Here is a 20,927-nt window from a genome sequence, read left to right as displayed (position 1 = left end):
GGCTGCCGACAGGCGTTCGTGAAATCGATCCGGAATTTTGTAAAATCGGTTCATTATGTTCGGGCGGGACAAAAGCAGTTCTGCTCGGATGATTCAGCTGTAAAATTGTCAGTTAGATAATCGGAATGAATCAACAATTCCAGAACGACAAACTCTTTAAGCGCAGAGTTTTAGCTTTTTGCCCTCAAACTCAAACTCTTCGCGTGTCCCTTGTGCTTCTAATTAATCCCAGTTAAACCCTGCGCAGTTCCAAATCAACAGACATGTGTACCAGATGCAGGTAATCGTGACTACCGTTTGATGCGATTTTATGGATCTGCGCCGTAAGCAACCGAAACTAACCTTTCCCTCCCGCAAAGCCCAAAGAACTTTCCGCAAATTTAGTTCACTTTCCCCAGCTTTTAAGGGGATAAAGTCGAATACGTCGGTGGGCGGGGAAGGGGAAGATGTAGCTCTTACTCTGCAGCAAGATCCAGCCCTGGTCTGCGCCACGCATGGTGGGCTTTGAAACATTATCACCTGGAACCAGCACCGGCAGCGGTTTTCAAATTTAAAAGACGGCATGCCTATCGCTCAGATGTGCTGTGCATGTGCCCGTCGCCGACCAAGACGGACTCGCCTGCCTCCGTGAGACACTATCAATTGCCGGCACTCATTTTCAGGGCGGCGCGCATTCCAACCTACATCCGATCCATTCACTGCAAATGGCGCGCGCGCCGGTCCCACACCGTTCATCAGCAACAGGATGGAGGCGAATGGGTACCGGCTTAGGGTCCGCAATCTTGGGCAGATGACAATATTTCCGATATGGATATTTGCTTTCAACGCAATCATGCACAATGCAGAAGTTCCAGACACGGGCTGGCCAGCTCTTACGACGCCCCGGCACCAGCGGGGCTGGAAGTGAGTCCGATCGAGCAAGCCAAAGCGATGCCCGCATCGAAACCCACTGCACGAACAGACAGACGCCGCGTGTGACGTCGGCGGCGAAATCCCGGCGCAGGCGAACAGTCGCTCCTCTGACGTCACGGCTCAGCAGAAGCGCGGCTCTGGCGGATGCAGTAATCTCAGGCCCCTGCCTCAGGCCATACATTGCGCTTCCGGCACAATGTGCGGCCTGAGGAAAGAGGGACAGTGAGAAAGGAGGGACAGAGTGAAGCGAACCACGCCATTTCATCGGTCCAAGTCTCAGCGAGCGCTAACGATTCGCTTCCAGGGGCCGCCATCAGCTGGCGCTCATGACCAACCGACTCGGCACGTCAACCAAGCCGCAAACGCAGTCTCCGTATATTGGTGGCCAAAGAGCAGACAATCTGGAACCACGGACGCACGCGCACCGCCGGGCGGGATTTCATTGGTGAGACAACGCACGCACAAACACACACGCACGCACGCACCCCTGACCCAGCGAGGCTCGCACTCCTCACACGGGGCAGGATCCCGACTTCGGTCACAGGTCACCGCCGCGGTGCCGACAGGCCGGGCGTCTGGCGCTCTCGGCGCCGGACGAGGTCAGATGTCGGCGCACGCGGCGCCGGACGGGGCGCCGGCGCGAACAGAGCAGGGGCGCGCGACGCACAGCGCCCTCCGACTGTGGCCAATGCCGCTCCGAGAGCCACCAGCACTGCAGCCGGCCGGCCGGACGGCCCCCCGACGACTCCACACTCCAGCGGCCTTCACACTCCACTCAGGCGGCCGCCACACTCCACTCTGGTGGCCGCGCACTCTCCACGCCGGCAGCCGCCACACTCCACACTCCGGCGGCCGTCACGCACCAAAGTTGACAGCGACCGCGCACTCCCCACTCCTGCGGCCGCCTCTTCCCACTCCGCGCAGTCGGCGCCCACCGCGCGGCGCTCAGACCGGCTGGCCGTTTTCGACCTTGGCCTTCTTGGCGGCCGGCTCGGGACTGGCCGCCTTGCCACGTCGCTTGGCGTCCGGCGTCTCCGGCTTGACGCGTCGCTTGGCGTCGCCCGCCGCCGGCTCCGGCGTCGCCTCCTTGGCGTCCGACCTGTCGTCCGGCTTGGGCTCCGGCTTGGCGTCGGCGGCCGCCTCGCTGGCCGGAGAGGCGTCCGGCATCTCCTGCCGGGAGGCGGCGCCGGGTGACGGACTGTCGAGCTCTCGCGCTCTCTCTCTCTCTCTCTCTCTCTCTCTCTCTCTCTCTCTCTCTCTCTCTCTCTCTCTCTCTCTCTCTCTCTCTCTCTCTCTCTCTCTCTCTCTCTCTCTCTCTCTCTCTCTCTCACGCACGCACGCACGCACGCACGCACGCACGCACGCACGCACGCACGCACGCACGCACGCACGCACGCACGCACGCACGCACGCACGCACGCACGCACGCACGCACGCACGCACGCACGCACGCACGCACGCACGCACGCACGCACTTGGTGACGCTGCTGCCCTCTTTCTCGCCAACCCCTCAAATACAGCCCGACGATCCACAGCCAGTCCTGGCCGACAGACGCCTGACACCAACGCGAACCAGTTCCGCATCGGCCCGTGGATCGGTCACTCACACGCAGGCAAAACTTACGTCGCCATTTACCGAGAGAAATCCTGCTCTCGCCACTTGCTCTTGGCACGCCACCCGAGGTTACCCCATCTAAAGCCTGCGGTGGGCGCACTTATTCGCATCACGTCCCGCGCCCGCCAACACGGCAGGCCACCCACACCGGTACGCGCAGACACCGACGCCCTCGGGCGCGCTCCGCTCGACCACGCCATCGACCCCCCCCCCCCCGCCGGCCGATGGCGCCGCGGCCGCCACCCTCCGTCCCACCCCCGGACGCCGACGGTCTCGGCGCCCTGGCGGAGCCCGCTCACCTCGCCGTCGCTCTCCGCCTCCGCCTTGGTCTGCTCGGCATTCCTGCTCTCGGCCTCGGCCACCAGAGGCGCCACGGCCGCGTACACGGCGTCCAGCGCCGTGCCGTACTTGCCGACCGTCTCCTGCCGGCGGGGCGCGGGGCGCGCGGTCACAACGGCGCCCAGGCGGCGCGCCGAGCCCGGCGGGGCCGCTCCCAGCGCCGCGCGGCGGCGCATCTCGGCGGCGGCCGATGCGCCCCGGCCGCTGTCAGCCGCCGCCAGCGCCGGACCGGCGAACGCGCGCCTGTTCGCACACGCGGCGCCCCACAGCACGCACGAGACCCAGCACGTATCGCATCTCATGCATCACGCATCGTACCGCATCGCATCATGCATCGCATCGCATCGCCTCCCGTCACATGTGCGTGTGACGCGGGCCCGAGACTGGCCGCGCGCCTGCGCACGCCGTCCGATGTTTGACAAGCCCGCACAAGTACCGACACCTCGCAACACACAACATGACACAACATGACACGACATGACACGACACGACAAAACACAGCACAGGGTATACGACACAACACAACGCACAACAAACCGCACAACATACACCACGACGCACAGCGCAACGCACAACGCACGGCCCACGTACCCTGCTGCCGGTCAGCTCGCGCTCCAGGCCGGTGGCCTGGCTGCGGGCCGCCTCCAGCTCGCGGTCCAGCGTCTGCGCCTGTGAGCGCAGTCCGGCCGCCTCCTCCCGGACGGTGCGCACCTCCTCCTGCGCGCCGAGAGCGGCGAGACGTCAGACCCCGGGACGGGAGACGGGGGCAGCGTCCAAAATTCGTCCAGAAGGGCGTGCAGGATTTAACTATAAACGCATGCTTTAGGAACCCTGGCTCTTCGGCGGTTCCCGTAAGCAGTTCGTCGGCGCCACTCCGTCGTCCTTTGACCCCGACCCAGCCATCTGGCCCTCTCAGTCCACTTGTCAAGCCTGAGGCGCTTAGATGCTGGGTTGACATTCGCACGGTTTGATGCTAATTGGCCGATATTAAGCAAGGAAGGGGCCACAGGCAGTGATCCCGAAGTCGGGGTGTTAAAGCATGCAAAATATCGACATCCCTGCCACCAGAAGTAGCCGAAAATTCGAACACTGAGGGGGAGGCGGGGTCGTTCGCCACGTAACCGCACGGAGCGCCGCGGCCGGCACAGGCCCTTTTTCACCGGAAAATCCGTTTATCACGTTACCGCGTACATTTCACTGACGGGCTCAACACTTCAACCTACCTTACACCATCAGCTGTCACCATCACTTACAGCATCGTCACCACCGTCATCGTCATCTCGACCACCGCGCTTTCAACGCAGACGCGCTCCTGGGCGCGTCCGCGTGCGGTGTCGTGCCCGCCACGCCCCGGGGGGTGGCGTGGACGGGGCGGGGAAGGTCTGACCTGCAGCTCCGACATGCGACTCTCCGTCCGCTGCAGGGTGGTGTCGGCCCGCCGGACGCGCGCCATCAGCGACGAGAGGTCCACCAGGCTGCCCTCGAACATCACCATCACTGCCGCCGGAGCGAGGCATGACGTCAGCGGCGTGACGTAAGAGGCGTGACGTCAGAGGCGCGCTGTCACCGCCGGCGCCGGCGAGCGGGACAGCGCGGCCGTCTCACTGTGTCGCCCTGTGCTGTGCTATGCTGTGGCAGCACAGCACAGCACAGTGCGGCACAGGGCAGCGCCGGGCGCGACACGGCCTACATGCTACCAGAGCCGCGTAGGCGGCGCCGTAGTTCGGAGGCGCACGAGCAGCAGTGCACCACATCACTCACATGGCGTGATGATAGGTGCATTACACGGACGCGAAGACGCACCCCTGACAAAGCTAACTTAGCGTCGACAGAAAAGAATGGTTTGTCAAAACTGTCGGCGCTGCGCCCCCCCCCCCCCCCCCCCTCCCATCGCTGGCTGCGTCAGTTACGCCGCCATCAGCAGTGGCGACGCAACTGCGGTGGGTTACGGGGGGGGGGGGCTCAACGGGGGGGGGGGGGCTCACGCGGCATCCCACACACATCACAACCCGCCGTCCTTCCGGTCCGGCTCCACACGACCCCACCGCTGCGTGTCGTCGCCCCCCCCCCCCCCCCCACCCCAGCAAGCGACCTCCTCCGACGCTTCGCCCGCGGCTGGCGCGCCACAAACGCCACCGGCGCGCCACCAGCGCCGCACCTGGCTGCTCCTCGGAGTCGGCGGCGGCCGAGGCGGCGGCGGCGGTGGCGGTGGCAGCAGCAGCGGCGGCGGCGGAGGACGCGCCACCGCTGGCGGCGCCGCGGCGCGCGAACGCCGGCAGGTGCTGCCAGTTGCCTGGAGGACGGCGCCGCGGGTGAGACGGCAGTCCGCGAGCGACGGCGGCGGGCTCGCCCACCACTCACGACACCAGGGGGGGCTACGCGACGATGTGCCGGTACGGGGGCGCTCATGCGGAGGGGGGGTAGTGAATAGAACAACATTCACCGCAATAGCAAGAGCAACAGCAACAAGAACAACAAACAACAAAAAACAACAAAAGAACCACAGCAATAGTAGCGTATTGCTGGACACCATGTCAGATGGGGACTGGATGGTCTTATCAAGCCGTGAATTTCAGCTTTCTTAACGCGAACGGACGCTCCTCATTCCGTAAAGTAGCGTTTCGATTCCACGAATTCTAGAGTTGTAACGCCGCCGCTTCTCACGTTGGCGTTTGGGCGGCACAGCATGGGCCAAAACACTGCCGTAATTGAGGGCCGTCACAGCGCCACCACCCCACATTTGCGTAAACCCAATGACAAAAACTTTCGAATAACCAGTGTAAAGAAACAATCCCGGAAATCGTAAAGAGAAAAATTATAGAACAGGGACACCAAATCGACCGAAACCGGCACACCACGGCTTTACCGGCACCCAACACCGAACCGTCTCCCCTCCCCCCTCCCACCTCCTCCCCCCTCTCCGTCTCACCCTTGGCCAGAGTGGTGACGTCAGCCTGCCGGCTGGGATCGGGCTTCTCCTCCTCGCCGTCCTCCGGCACCGGCCGGTCAGTCAGGCGCCGGTACGGCACGGCGTCCTTCTCCGCCACCTTCTGCACCAGCTTGCGACTCTGCCGCCGCGCCGACCGAGTGGTCAGCCAACCGAGCTCGCGGGCGAGGGACCGGGTTCGATTCCCGCCGCGGGGAGTTTTCGACGGGTCGATTTTAACCCGCGAAACGATTAGCAATATTACTCAAGGGAGACCAGTCGTCGGATCCACAGAGCCCCCCCCCCCCCCAACCGAGATAGCGATGACGTCAGAGTGCACTGGTATGCAAATGGCACATTCCATAGATCAAATCACACATTCACAACTGCTCCGCGCCAAAAGATGCCGAAGCCCTCATCGAATGGCTGAGTGCGCAAAAACTACCCAGTCTTGGGCGAGTGCTGGGAAAATCGGCGTAAGACGCTGCTGCCCGCTGGGGAGCGAACAGGCACCACAGGCAACATCCCGCAGCGCCCCAACATCCGGCGAATACCTCGCCAAGACACCACTTTGGCCTTCTGGCCCAAGGCCCTATAAACCAGGCACGGTCATTCGGCGATCGCCGTCACGTGCTCCCGTGACGTCATCGGTTGCCCGTTCCGCCGGTCTGACACCTGCACCACGAGATGTGCAGGAGCCGTCTGATTGGACAGGGGCTGCCGCCGTCAGTCGAATCGGTTTGCGTCAGTGCGTGGCCCTATGTGGCCCTACGGGCGATAGGCCGCTGACCGGGATGACCTACGGCCGCTGAGTGGGATGACCTACGGTCGCTGAACGGGATGACCTACGGCCGGTTAACAGGATGACCTACGGCCGCTGAACGGGAGACGGCGGCCTGCTCTAACCCACCCACCAGTCAACCAATAATCTCTTCCGACCCGCTCACAACCCGCTCCATGTCGCTGCTCGGGCATTACGACGCACTCAGCTGCTGAGGCCATATGACGCTGCTCCGGCCCCCGCGCGCTACTAACTTCTGAACACTTCAGCTGCGCTGGCGGACCGAACTCAGCGCGCGCCACGCGCGCCACGCACCGCACCTGCGCGCGGCTGAGGCCGATGCCGATGGTGTACAGGATCTCCTCCAGGTCCTTATCGACGACGTAGCCGCAGTGGGACGTGTCGAAGTAGGCGAAGGCGTTCAGCAGGGCCTTGTTGGCCGTGTACATCTGCCGAGCGGACGGGTGGCGGTCAGCGACGGCGCAGAGCTCGCCCGGCGGCGGCGGTCGACTCCCACATCGGGCAGTCTGGGACGCGCCACTTCGGACCGGGACCGGGGCACCGGGGCGCGTCGCGCCGTCCGGGCGGACCACGACAGCACCAGCGCGCGAACTGAGGTACGCCGCAGCCGGTGAGGAGCGACGGGCACGGACCCACCAATCAGCGACCAGCCCGGACTGAGCGCTGATCAAGACCCGCCTCGTCACGGCGGCCGTCTGCCCCAACGGGTATGTAAATTAAAATTATCGGAGCCGGAGCCGGAGCTGGAGCTGGAGCTGGAGCCGGAGCTGGAGCTGGAGCTGGAGCTGGAATTGGAACCGGGACCGGAGCCGCAGCTGGAGCCGGAACCGGAACCGGAACCGGAGCCGCAGCTGGGGCCGGAACCGGGACCGGAGCCGGCTAGGAAGCCGAGCAGGAGTATTAAATAAAAATTATTATTAATTGTAAATTATCCGGGTATGAGGTGACAGCGAGGTGACTGGGCACGGGGACGTACGTTGGCGTCGCTGGAGGTGTGATCGTCGTCGTCACGCTCCTCCGATTCCTCCTTGTCCTCCTTCTTCTTGTCCTCGTCCCCGGCCGCCTCCTTCTTCTCCTTGTCCTGGTCCTTGCTCTTCTTCTGCAAGCAGCGCCGAGGAGAAAAGGAAACGTCAACGCAACTGGACAACGCGCGCCAGGCCAGCGCTGCCGACGCTACGCCATTCGTGAACGGGGACCATGGTCTAAGACTCTGCGAGACGTTGACGGCTCACAATGAATCAACACGAAAGTTTCATAACGAAGTGAACAGCTTAACAGGAGGAAGCACGGGTGAGATGTGGCTGTGGAGCACCTGCGCTGCAGCACAGGACGCTACTCCGTCCCAGCCCGGCTCCAACTCCTGCTCAGCGTCCTAGCCCGGCCCCGCCCCGCCCCGCCCGTTGGCAGCGCGCCGCACCACGCCGTACCTCCTCGCGCGGTTTGTCGGGTGCCTCCACCAGCGCCCGGTAGATGGTGAAGCCGGCGTCTCGCATCAGCATCTCGTTGAACACCTCGGCGAACAGCGACACCTCGAACGAGTGTTCCTGCGGAGACGGCAGGGGCGCCATGTCTTACGCCGGCCAACACCGACACCCCAAACAGGTGTCAAGCGGGGCCGGCAGAGGTGTTATGTTACACCTCGACGAGCACCGACATCCCAAACAGGCGTCAAGCAGGGCCGGCAGAGGTATTTTGTTACACCTCGACGAACACCGACACCCCAAACAGGTGCTCGCGTGGGGACGGCGCGGGCTTTCCATCAGACATCAGTGAAAAGTGACGCATTAAACGAGTGTTCTTCCGTGGCGGATCAGACAAGTCGGCATGCGCACCGACTCTCGCTGTCACCGCCGCGACCACTCAGATCGTTGTCGACCGGGGAAACACGTCAGCCTGCAGCGCGTCTCGAACTCACGACCTCTCGATCCAAAGTGCGGTGGACCACCCCACTGAGCTCCTGCATCACGCGCCTCCCATACCCGATCACGAACGGACCAGAACGGGCCAGAACGGACCGGAACGGACCGGAACCGTCCGAGGCTCTCCACTGATGATGCCAGTCCACCTCACAGCCGTGTGCTGCCATGGCTACGCACCGCAATATGGCGCCACACCGAAACTGCTCGGCACTCCTCCGCTCTGAGGACGCACATGAGCTTTACAGCATGATCTGGGAGCGCATATGAGCTTTACAGCATGCTCTGAGAACGCGCATGACCTTTCCAGCATGCTCTGGGAACGCATATGACCTTTACGGCATGCTGAGAGCGCATTTGGGCTTCACAGCATGCCAGCAAGAGATTTCGACAGACGCACTTATCTATTAAAGCGCTGTAGTCTCGCCGCCGATTCAGAGCTCTTGGCCGCTCAGGATGTTCTCGCCATGAGGGATTCTCACCTGAGAACCTGCCACCTCGAGGCACGAGTGCTTGCCATTGGTAGCCAGACAACGGTAATGTCGTGACCGTGACATGGCGACGGAAAACGTCCCCCGAGCCCCGAGCAGTGACCGGTTTGAGAGGCGTGAGGGTTCTCGCCTCCATGCGGACGAGCAGTCCCGCATCGTTCTCACCTTGTTGTCCTCGGGACGGTAGTCGAGCAGGACGGAGAGCGACATGACCGTGCAGTCGAACTTGCCCGACTTGGCCGTCCTGTGCGGGTGCACCACCACCTGCGGCGTGTCCGGCAGCTGGTACCTGAAGCAGACGACGGTGAGGGTGACGCTGCTGGAGCCGCTGCTGCTGCTGCTGATCGTTATGACCAACATGGTGATAAAGAGGATGACGCTGATGACTGTGATCATGTGCTTTGTGGATGTATGATGATGTGATGAAGGTCAGCTATTTTCATCACGAGATATCATACTTGAGTCATCTTCATTCTTTGCAGTTTAGGGCCTGGCACATGGCACACGTGTACAGCTGGGTACTGCTGACCGCTGGGAACCGGCGGGCGCAAACGCCGTCGAGGCAGACATGATGCATGATGATGAAACGCACGCAAAAGGCAGACGGCCCGGCCAAAAACCATCCTTCCCGCCCAGTAAATAACAGCGACCAGTGAACAAAGTCCAACCGAGCGCAGCACCGCGGCACCGCCACACCCACTCCACATCGGCTCACTTTTTCTCGAGCGCCCGCCGCTCGGCCTCCTCCCGCCGCCGCGCCTCCTCGTCCTCGGGCGGCTCGGGCTCGGTGGCCGGTGCCGGCGCTGGCGGCGCCGGCGGCGGTGCCGGCGCCGGCTGGGCGGCGGCCGCCGCGCCCGACACCCGCTCCTCCTCCTCGCGCTCTTCCTCCGTCTTCAGCACCTTGGTGAGCCGCGCGATCAGCTGAGACTTGAGGCCTGTCGGCGGGGTAGGGTGTCAGGGAGGCGGGCGAGGCGGCGGACGGCGCGGGACGGCGGGGTGGCAGACGCATCTGCCGTCTGCCTGTAAGGATATGGCGGCGATGTGACGGTGGTGGTGGTGATGGTAATGATGGTAGTAATGATGATGATGATGACGACGGCGACGATGATGATGGTAGTGATGGTGGTCGTGGTGGTGCTGGTGATAATGGTGAATATGATGATCATGATGATGAAGAAGATGATGATGATGCTGACGATGATGACGGCTTTTGGGCGCATCAACTGCAAACGGTCCCACCGCGCCGGCGCGTCGGTGAGACTCAGTGGTACACTGTCCCTGTTGTGAATGTTTGTACGCTATCGGTAAGGTGTATTTCATTGTTTCGTGCAGTTCTTCGGCAGTGAAATGGGACCGCGCCGACACTGCCTGTCACTAATCACAGGACCGCCCTGCCCTTGGGGCCAGAGCCAAGCACGCGGCCAGCTCGCCTGCGGCTTAAGCCACGGTGTGTGTGGCGAACAGTCTGGAATCCCTCCCGAGGTGCGGCGAGATCTCCTCCCCGCCAGTGCCAGCCCACCCATGCTCCCCTCGTGGAGTGTGACCGAGCCCCGCGGGACCTGCGACTCGACGTCTGGCGCGGGCGCGCCGCGCCAGAGCGCCCGCCCTCGGAGAGCGGCCGCTCGACCCGCGCACGAAGCAACATCAAGAGAAGCGGCGAAAGCTTCGGGAGGGTGGGCTCCCCACTCCCGCAACCGGGGATCTCCCGCAGAGCCCAAGTCACAGTCCCCGGCGGTCCGAGGTGGAGGCCCCGGCAGCGCGGACGACGCGCAGCCCGCCGCCGCCCCCCGGCCGCACCTTTCGGACTGAGCGAGCGCAGCTCCAGCTCCTGCTTCAGCTCGGCCACCTTCATGCTCTTCGGGTCGAGCTCCGTCCAGCGCGTGGGCTCCTGTTTGGTCGCCACCTCGCCGTCGCCCTCCTCGTCCTGCACGGCCACGCCACGCACGCACGTGCCGGGTCAGAGCGGGCGGTGGCAGTGGCAGTGGCGGCGGCAGCACACCGCTCCCTCCCGCCACGGCCAACGGCGTGCACGCACCAGGAGGTAGGGCTGGCGTCATCCCGGCATGGGGCTGGCGTCACCCCATCACGGGACTGACATCATCTGGCCCCGGGACTGACGTCAAATGGTTACGAGGCCGGCGTCATCTTGTCATGGGACTGACGTCAAATGGTTACGAGGCCGGCGTCATCTTGTCATGGGACTGACGTCAAATGGTTACGAGGCCGGCGTCATCTTGTCATGGGACTGACGTCAAATGGCTACGAGGCCGGCGTCATCTGGTCATGGGACTGACGTCAAATGGCTACGAGGCCGGCGTCATCTGGTCATGGGACTGACGTCAAATGGCTACGAGGCCGGGGTCATCTGGTCATGGGACTGACGTCAAGTGGCTACGAGGCCGGCGTCATCTGGTCATGGAACTGACGTCAAATGGCTACGAGGCCGGCGTCATCTGGTCATGGGACTGACGTCAAATGGCTACGAGGCCGGCGTCATCTGGTCATGGGACCGACGTCAAATGGCTACGAGGCCGGCGTCATCTGGTCATGGGACTGACGTCAAATGGCTACGAGGCCGGCGTCATCTGGTCATGGGACTGACGCCATTAGGTCACTGGACTGACGTCATCTCGTCACAGGGCTGACGTCATCTGGCGACGGGGCCAACGGACGGGGACGGACGCCGACAGCGTTTGATGCGGTCGGCGCCGGCCAGCCGGGCAGGCCGGCTCCCGAGGGTACCGCGGCTGCCTAGTGGCCGGTCCAGCGCGATCAGCCGAACCAGCGCGGTCAGCGGATCAGCCGAAGCGGGGCGTCGCGGGGCGTGAGAGATCGCGGCGTCACGGCCGGTGACGGGGGGCGACACAAACAGGGGGGGGGGGGGGGGGGTCCGGGAAGCCTCGGCTCAGCGCGGCGGCTGGACGCCGCCGGACCGAGCGAGCGAGCGTGCTGCAGCGGCGGGGGCGAGGGTCACCCCGCCCCGCCGCCCCCGGCCTGATCCCCGACGTTGCCACGTGCGACCACCGCCCGGAGGTACAGTCCCCTCCCTCTCCCCGCCGAGCTAGCGGTCCACTGCTGGGCACTCACGCAATCCCGCGCATGCACACGCACCGGACACATACGGACACACAGACGCATACAGACGCCGAACGCCAACACCAGACGCGCCGGACGCGCCAGCGGGAGCGGCCGCTGCAGTCGGGCCCTCTGTATCGCCCTCGAAGCGAAGTCGCGCGGCGGCCACCGCGGCCCGCCCGCGACCGGAACTGGCGCACTTCCGGCGCCAGCACCGCGCCCCGGAACCGTGACGTCACCGGCACATGATGTCGTCGGGCCATGACGTCACCCCCGTCGTGAGGTGGCCGCCACGTGGCCGCTCTGTAAACAGACGCGAGGCTGGCCTGTTAGCGGGGGCGCGGCCCCGGCCGACCGGACCGGAAGTGCCCAGTTCCGGCGCGGCGGCCGCGGCCGGCGGTGCCTCATCCCGCTGCAATACAGGACAGTCATCGAGCGGCACGCAGCGCCATCGGCCACAGACACGAGAGAGCGGAGACGGGGCAGTGCCTTCTCATCCTGTGCGGCGGCCGACGGGTTAAGTTTGGCTTCCAAATGACGCTGATAGGTGGCCTGCTGCTTCTCCCAGTCGACGCGAGAGGGCACCAGCGCCGCGGTGTCCGGCAGGAACAGAACCACCGTTTCTGTGGACTTGTCCCCCCGGCGATAGAATATCTCGGCCAACCGGTACCTGTGGACATCACCGACACTGTCGACACGCGATTGGGGCGCCCGGCCACTCACACAGCCCGTCAGCCAATCAGCAGTCAGTGACGCGAGCGCGAACCAATCAGCCGCCAGTGACAGCGACGGCCAGCCAATCACGACGCGTGCGCGAACCAATCGGCAGCCAGCGACGACGACGGTCGGCCAATCAGCAGCGGGCGCCGGGACGGCCCGCCCATCGGACACGGCTGCGCCAATCAGGAGGCGAGGTCGCGGAGGTGGGGCTCTCCCGGGGGCGGAGCCACCCTCTGGAGAAGCGAATCACGGTGTCCGCTGCTGCACCTACGCGACAGCCACTACAAAATCCACAGCCGGTCCTCGGGGTCGCTGAAGACGAGGACACCCGAGCAGAAGTCAGCCTGCCTCTTCCTCCACCCGGGGCCTGCGCCCCTCGCCGGACCCCCATCCTCCCCTCTCCCCCTCCACCGCTGCACACCGCCTTCCCTCCTCCGCCCGTCACATCCACCACCACCGTACACCGACCAGCCAGCGTCCACACACGGCGACGCCCCAGCGCGCCAGCGCGTGCCGGCGGCCGGCCGGGCGGCGTCACGTACCACTTGGTGCACTGCGACAGATCGACGCCGGTGAGCGCGCGGCACGTGCGCACGGCCGTGCGGATCAGCACCTGCGGGTCGCCCTCCGGGTCGGCGCCGTCGCGGCTCGGCGACCACGGGCCACCGATGGCCATCGTCTCGTTCTTGCCTGCCGAGGGCCGGTCACGACAAGGTCAGCCCAAAGGTTATCATGCCACGACAAGGTCAGCCCAATGACAAGGCGCAGAGAACGTCCGGCGGATGTCAAAAGGCGTGGAGGTGGTCACACAGTGAACACACTGAGGGCGAGAGATGATTGGGCAGAGATGGTCTGAAAGACACGGCCAAAGGCAAAAAGGCCTGAGAGCCGTTAGTTAGCATAGCACTGAAGCCTTTTGCCTTGACAACCAGGTTTTTGGACGGCAAAGGCACAAAGGTAGGCGCGGCACTGGTCACGCAAGGCTGTGATGACTTGGTATGGAGATCGTCAGGCATGACTTAACGGACAATGAAACACAAGTTTGGTGCACTTTGACACAGGTTGGTATGATGACGCGCCTACCCAGTGTAGTGCGGCGCCTGTCAACGTACCAAGCCAGCGATCATTGAAGCAGGTCCCTGGAGTAGTGGTGCACCCGTAAGTGCACTTCGACACCCGTCAGTGTACTGCGACGCCCGCACGACACTCGCCCGCCCGCTTTGACACCTTTCGGTGTACCATGACGCTTCGCGATGCACTGTGACGCCCGTGGGTGTAAAATGACGCCCACTGATGCCACGCGACACTGACCGCGCAGTCCGACAAGGAAGCTGATAACGCGCGAGGGGTGCACCAGGCTGTCCTCGTCCACGTCCTCCTCGGCCAGGTTGCAGGTCTTGCGGCAGATATCCTCCCACGTGGGCGTGGTCAGCAGCATCACCTGACGCACGGGGTGGCGGGGGTCAGTGGACGGGACCGGGCACGGGTCAGGGACGGCAGGGGAACGCGACGGGGGGGGGGGGCAGCGGGCGGGGCGGGGCCGGGCACGGGCCAGAGGCGGCAGAGGAGTGCGACGGGGGGGGGGGGGGCAGCGGGCGGGGCGGGACCGGGCACGGGTGAGAGGCGGCAGAGGGCGCGACGGAGGGGGGGGGGGGGGCAAGAGGGTCGAATTATGGCGTGTAAGGGCCATTACAGAGGATGGAAGAGGGACCATTTAGAAACAAGCAGGGACCGTCAGAGAAAATGGGCGGCTAGAGGCTGGGACAAGAGCCAGCCTCGGACGATCAAACGGCTACACTGTGCCCTCTAGGACAGAGCTGAGTAGTGTACACGCATCCAGCCACCCAAGTGGAGGCTCCTTCTTGCCAACCATTCATAATCCACTTCACTTTTAAAGACGTGATCAGAGAGCACCAACCCGCCTCCGGACACAAAACAGCATCACCCCTGCAGCCCCCTCACGTATCGCCCAGCCGGCGCCGGCCGGCGCGGCGCGAGCCACAGCCCGCGCCCGCCGCCGCCGCCGCCTACCTTGGCGCAGAAGCGGTAGTCCACGTCGGGCGGCTCGTACACGGCGGTGTTCTCGGCCACCGGGTCCACGTCCTTGCTCATCACGTGGTACGACACCGGCGAGGCCAGCTGACGTCGCCATGGCGACGGGAGGACGCGGGCGTGACGTCAGCGACGGCGTGAGCGGCGGCGGACAGGCGGTCGCGGTCCCGCACCGCGGCATACGGTGTACCGACCGGCGCGCGGCGTGTGTGCAATACCACGACTGGCATGGAGACTTGTCCGTATGTTGTGATCCTTCTCCCTACCGCGTCAATCTCTGCCAAACTATCACAGACCCGCTCCGACGAGTCACGTTGCCAAGGACGATACTTGGGCATCGCGTGGTTTGCGTTCATGAACACATCGCGCCTTTTAAAGGCAAGGCAGGCACCCCGACCGCAGCACTCGTCTTCTGTCGCAAGCAACGCTAATGGTCACAGCCCTAACCACCACTCATGAAAAACGGATTAAAAACGTTGTCCCTCGGCGGGAATCGAACCCCTCACCTGTCGATCAGGCGCCCAACACCAGTCCAATCGACGATCGCTCACCTGGAATGGACGGTGCAGCGGAAACGTCTCTGCGCAGAGGAAGCGCGACAGGAAGAAGTCGGATGGCACGTACAGGTTAGTGTAGCGCTTCCTCAGGGTGAGCACAGCCGCCTCCGACCTGAGGGGAGAGGGGGGGGGGGAGGGGAGGGGGCGGGAGGTCAGACGGGCGGGCACCGGGCGGCGACGCACGAGACGCGGCCGCACCAGCAGAGCCGCATCAACACTTCATATGGCGTGAGACGGCACGACTGCAGTTCGAAACGCACTGACACATCGTAGGCGTATATTGTATCATGTCGTGACAGACATGACATGCTAGGCTAACGTCATGTTAACTCAGCATCGATGGAAACATCTCAGGAATGGAAAACGCAGTGCCATGAATCAACCATTGTTGTTGAGAATACATGAACACTTATTTATAAGATACTGAAAGACGTCCACCCGCTTTTACTAGGGCCGTTACACTTCACGAAGTTTGCACTCCAGCGCGCAGATACCCGCGCAATTCCCACACCCTAACACCAAAAGCTACCTCACTAACACTGTCCCCAGCCCGCCACCCTGACGCGCCGGCGCGGCTGCCCGCCCGGCGGCGGCGGCGCGTACTCACATGTCCATGGTGACCTTGGGCACGTGGACCGAGTATCTGGGCGTGGCGCGGCCGCGGCGGCGCGGCGACCTGGAGCGGCGCGGACTGCGGCTGCGGCGCCGCCCGCTCGAGTCGTCCCGCTCCCTGCCGGCGCCGGCGCCGGCGGGGTCAGGTCAGCAGGGGCGGGGTCAGGTCAGCGGGGGCGGGGTCACGTCAGGTCACGGCCGGACGTCAGAGGGTCGGCCGGGGGTCGAAGCGGAGGAGCAGAAGCGCGGATGCTGCGATGGATCGGGGACAGATGCCGCGAGTCGAGGACAGACGCGACGGGTCGGAGACGAATGCAGGGCTAACGCGGCCGGCTTACCACAGAAGCGCACAGTGAGCAGCCTCAGAACCTCCAGTTACACACAGCGGTGCGGGTGCAAAGGTAACACGTCCTCCTTATGGGGGCCGTGTGCACCCGTGTGGTCGTCCTGTGATACCGCTGGCATGTGACCTCTGCGTCAGTGACATGTGAATTGTGTGTATCAGTGGTATGTGGCATGTGTGTCAGTGACGTGTGATCCGCATGTCAGCGACATGTGACCTGTGTGTCGGTGACACGTGACTTGTGTGTGTCAGTGGCGTGTGGCCTATGCGTCAGTGACATGTAACGCGTGTCCGGAGCCTCGTTCCCGTGGCACGTGAACCAACGGCACGCCTCACTGCAGCACCAGAGACCCTGTGTGCCACCCTGCTGCATGAGCACACACTCCGTGACCGGTGGCGAGCCAGCGACCGCGAGGCACAAGCACGCAACGCTCCGGCGGCGCCGGCGAGCGGAGCCCACCTGCTGCGGCGCCGGTCCTTGTCGCGGCTGGAGCCGCGCACGCGGCGCAGCGGCGAGCGGGGCCGGCCGCTGTGCGGCAGCCGGCCCGAGTACAGGCCGCCCGCCTGCTGCGGCATCTGCTCACCTGCGGGGCCACGTGGCGCGGGTCACGCGCGCGTGCGCCGGGGTCAGCGGCTGGCCGGCCACCAGTCAGCCGGCGGCCACACCAGCGGATGCCCAGGGAGGTCAACAGAGGGAGGTCAACAGAGGGAGGCCAACAGAGGGAGGTCAACAGAGGGAGGTCAACAGAGGGAGGTCAACAGAGGGAGGTCAACAGAGCGGCCCGGGTCCGCGCCGCCGGATCCCACGGGCGCGCAGCGCACCACGCCAAAAGGGCGAGTAAGTTTCACGGGTAACTGCACACTCCACACCGTGGCATTTAGCGCCACTGAAATCAGACGCCAGCGCTTCTTCAGAAAAGACGCACCTTGTGTTCAGCCACACCGGAACCCATCTCACACCTGGTAGTCGAGCACGGGCCAACCGGAGCACGAAGTCCACAGGAGCACGGAGCCCACCGGAGAAAGGAGCCCGCCAGAGCACGGAAACCACAAGAGCACGAAACCCACCGGAGCACGGAATCCACAAGAGCACGGAACCCACCGGAGCATGGAACCCACCCGAGCACGAAGCCCATCGAAGCACGAAGCCCACCAGACCCCGGAGCGCGCCGCCGGCTGACAAGCCACTCACTGGGCGGGGGCACGGCGCTGTAGGCCGGGCCGGCGCTCTTGGCGGCCATGACCTGGGGTGGGCCGCGGGTCAGCACCGCCTGGCTGCGCACGGCGCCCATCGCGCCGCCGCCGCCGCCGCCGCCGGCGCCGCCCTGGTTCGGCAGCAGCTGGATGCGGGTAGCGTTCCACTTGAACGGCATGTTGGCGTTGTACTGGGCCTCGACCAGCACGCGCTCGCCCACCTTGGGCAGCGTGCCGCGGATGCAGCTGCCGGAAGACGGGCGCAGGCCAGGTCAGGGCAGGGCAGGGCAGGGCAGGGCAGGGCAGGGCAGGGCAGGGAAGGGAAGGGCAGATGACAGGGCAGGGCACGGCAGAGCACGGCAGGGCAGGACAGGACAGGGCAGGACAGGGCAGGGCATGGCAGGGCAGGGCAGGACAGGGCAGGGCAGGGCAGGGCAGGGCAGGGCAGGCAGTGCACGGCAGAGCAGGGCAGGGCAGGGGTCAGACCAAACCATCACACATGATTCAGCGCCAGGTCAGGCAAGCAGATTTGGTGTCAGATCAGGTCAGGTCACTGCACATATGATGAGACTCAAGGACAGACCGAGTCACCACGCATCCACAGCAGATTTCAGGCAATGCCAGGTCAGGTCAGGTCCGAGCAGGTCGGGTCAGGTCACGGCGCGACACACAGAGTAAGGACGTCATCACATCACGCGCGTTACGGGAAGATCACCACAGCTGCGCGAGACACGGCTTCCGCCTACTGGCCGTCCCCTCCGCCCTGTGCAGGGCTGAAGTCTCCCCTTTTTTCCCTGTCATCCCTGCTGCGACCCGTCCTGTTTGGGACGCCAGTGCTCGTTGAGAGCGGGAACAGAGCATCTCCATAGACGGCTGGTCTTGTATCTATGCTTTACCATGTAATGCATCTGATGCCGTATCCTGCAATTTCCTTGGCGATTTAAGGCTTCCTATCTCCTCCTCCCCCCCCCCCCCCCCCACATCCTGCTGACCAACACAACCCGCTTTCAAGCTACTGGCAAAAGGGAGGCCACCGCAACCCACTTGGTCTGGAAGAAGACGTCCTCGTCCACGAAGCCGAAGTTGTCGTGCAGCTTGGTGATGGTACCCGTGAACACTCGCTGCTTCGGCTGCTGCTGCTGCTGCTGCTGCTGTTGCTGCTGTTGCTGCTGTTGTTGTTGCTGCTGCTGCTGCCGGATGCCGCAATGACCAACAGTGTCGGCGGCAGGCGCATAATACGTCACACGCTCGGAATCAAGCGCCCGGGGCCCAGCATTCGCCGTCGTCGATGACACCGTAGCAATGTACGTGCTGTCACTGACCTGCACAGCACCTATATAAAACAGAATATACCGAAATTCAAGTTGTCAAAAAGACGATAACTTTCGTAGGGATACCCTCGCACAAACAAGAATTTGGCCGATGGCTTGGCATGCACCGATGCACGCATGGTCTGACGTCATCAGCCATCGCCGCCACCGGTAACGACCGCGGACAATGACAGCTGCCAACGCACAGAATCGAACCCAGCCTTCCGGATCCCCATCCAGGCGCCATGACCACAGGGCTACCACGCCGTCGCCGCCTCTCGGCCGCCAGGTCGGCACACACCTGCTGCGCCTGCATCAGCTGCTGGCCGGGGTAGGCGGAGGCTGGCGGACCCAGGTTCCGGGCGGTCGGGTACGCCACTCCGGAGCCGACCGTCATCACCGGCTATCGCACAGAGAGCGGCGTCATCACCGGCTGTCGCACAGAGGGCGGCGTCATCGCCGACTGTCGCACAGACAGCGGCGTCATCACCGACTGTCGCACAGACAGCGGCGTCATCACCGACTGTCGCACAGACACAAACGTCCGATTAGCCTTCAGCACTCCCGTGGCACTGCGACTACGCCGGCCACCATAGCGAGGAACAACAACATCGGCGAGAGTCACGCAGACAACATCATCACGGGAGGTTGAAACAGGATCACAGTCATCACCGTACGTCCCACCGCACATCATCATCACCCGCTGTCACCGAGCGGCGCAGTCGTCACCGGCTGGCACGCAGAGGGCGGAGAGCATCACTAGTCATTATCCGCTGTCACCGAGCGGCACAGTCGTCACCGGCTGGCGCGCAGAGGGCGGAGAACATCACCAGTCATCACCTGATGTGACGGAAGGGTGGCGTTACCGCCGCATATCCCTGGGGGCGCCGCGTGCCGTCATCACAGCCACCGCCAGCCAACGCGGGCGAGTGTGCCGCCGACGCCCGCGTCAGGGGACGGACGCCACACGGAGTGGTCGAGCGGTCCCCGACATAGCCGGCATCCTCCCCATCATCCCGCTGCATCGTCTGCTTCATCCCCTTTAAATCATCTGCATTACTCCACTCCATCATCTGAGTCATCTCCCCCATCATCTGCACCACCCCACCGCATCATCCATACCACCCCACCACATCATCTGTACTGCCCCAGCCGACGAATGCTCCCAGCTCCCAGACCAGATGAGGACCCGGCCCATCGGTGCCCATCCTCATCACCCCATGGCCTGTGGCGCGGCGCGGCGCGGCGGCGCGGCGCGGCGGCGGCGGCGGCGACCCCCTCACCTGCGTGGTGGCCAGCGTGGTGGGCAGCGCGATGCCGGGGGCGCCGAGGCTCACCGAGCCCGCCTGCGAGAGCAGCGCCTGCTGCTGCGCCGCCTGGAACTGCAGCCCGTACGGCACCTGGCAGCGCAGTACGCCGGCACCGGCCGTTAGAGCGGGCACGGACACACTGTCAGACACTGTGCGCGTGGCTCCGACGCGGGGGAGCTGACCTATCCTGACGCAGACACACTGTCAGACACTGTAGGCGTGGCTCCGACGCGGGGGAGCTGACCTATCCTGACGCAGACACACTGTCAGACACTGTAGGCGTGGCTCCGACGCGGGGGAGCTGACCTATCCTGACGCAGACACACTGTCAGGGACCGTACCTGACGGCGGACACGGGCAGAGCCCGTCAGGGTGAGCACAGATAAAATGTCAAGCGCTGTATCGAGAAGAGTACGATCAAACGCTGTATCACGAAGAGTATGAGAAAAGTATGAGTCAGCCCGCAAGTTTGAAAAGAACGATTTGAGCTGCGTCCATTGCTCAGCTGAGCACGCTCACCCAAGAATAAAAGCGGCATCAACAGCTGACTGACAACTGACAACGACTAGCGTTGTCAGCCTCACTGCCGCGACACAACCCGCGCACGCCCCGAACGCTACATTGCCAACGCAACAACGCGACAGCTTCCACAATCCAGTCGCCTGCAAAACAACGCGCGCACAAGACCGCACGCGTCGCGACCGCGCGGCGCAGGGCGCGGCGTCCGTTTCCCGGCCGCGCCGCGACTCGAAC

General features: G+C 64.1%; 1 protein-coding gene across 1 annotated transcript; it reads right to left on the bottom strand.

Moving 5' to 3' along the window:
• Nucleotides 1–1,294: 1,294 nt before the first annotated feature.
• LOC119092866 (cell division cycle and apoptosis regulator protein 1) lies at nt 1,295–20,672 on the bottom strand. Its single transcript, XM_037215777.1, has 24 exons — nt 20,667–20,672; nt 20,148–20,264; nt 19,731–19,742; nt 19,175–19,267; nt 18,599–18,702; nt 17,553–17,800; nt 16,925–16,944; nt 16,013–16,122; nt 15,400–15,517; nt 14,828–14,935; nt 14,108–14,237; nt 13,339–13,486; nt 12,566–12,746; nt 10,799–10,925; nt 9,717–9,936; nt 9,167–9,290; nt 8,022–8,138; nt 7,571–7,693; nt 6,894–7,022; nt 5,796–5,934; nt 4,254–4,363; nt 3,458–3,583; nt 2,827–2,949; nt 1,295–2,082 (listed from the first exon to the last, which is right to left on the bottom strand). Exons 1-24 carry the CDS (start codon nt 20,670–20,672, stop codon nt 1,858–1,860), a joined length of 2,958 nt encoding a protein of 985 aa, XP_037071672.1. The 3' UTR covers nt 1,295–1,857.
• Nucleotides 20,673–20,927: the final 255 nt, after the last annotated feature.

The sequence above is a fragment of the Pollicipes pollicipes genome, unplaced genomic scaffold, assembly GCF_011947565.3.
Source record: "Pollicipes pollicipes isolate AB1234 unplaced genomic scaffold, Ppol_2.1 Scaffold_1600;HRSCAF=1878_pilon_pilon_pilon, whole genome shotgun sequence".
NCBI classification, from domain to species: domain Eukaryota; kingdom Metazoa; phylum Arthropoda; class Thecostraca; order Pollicipedomorpha; family Pollicipedidae; genus Pollicipes; species Pollicipes pollicipes.
Note: the sequence above shows the minus strand (reverse complement) of the source record. Positions and strands in the feature narration are given on the sequence as shown.

What these genes read in the sequence shown, in the direction of transcription:
- LOC119092866 (XM_037215777.1), bottom strand. An exon ending in CTGTCGCAGTGCACCAAGTG is followed by an intron (nt 12,747 to 13,338) that starts GTACGTGACGCC and finishes TGATGTCCACAG; the next exon opens with GTACCGGTTGGCCGAGATAT. An exon ending in ACACCTCCAGCGACGCCAAC is followed by an intron (nt 7,023 to 7,570) that starts GTACGTCCCCGT and finishes TCCGCTCGGCAG; the next exon opens with ATGTACACGGCCAACAAGGC.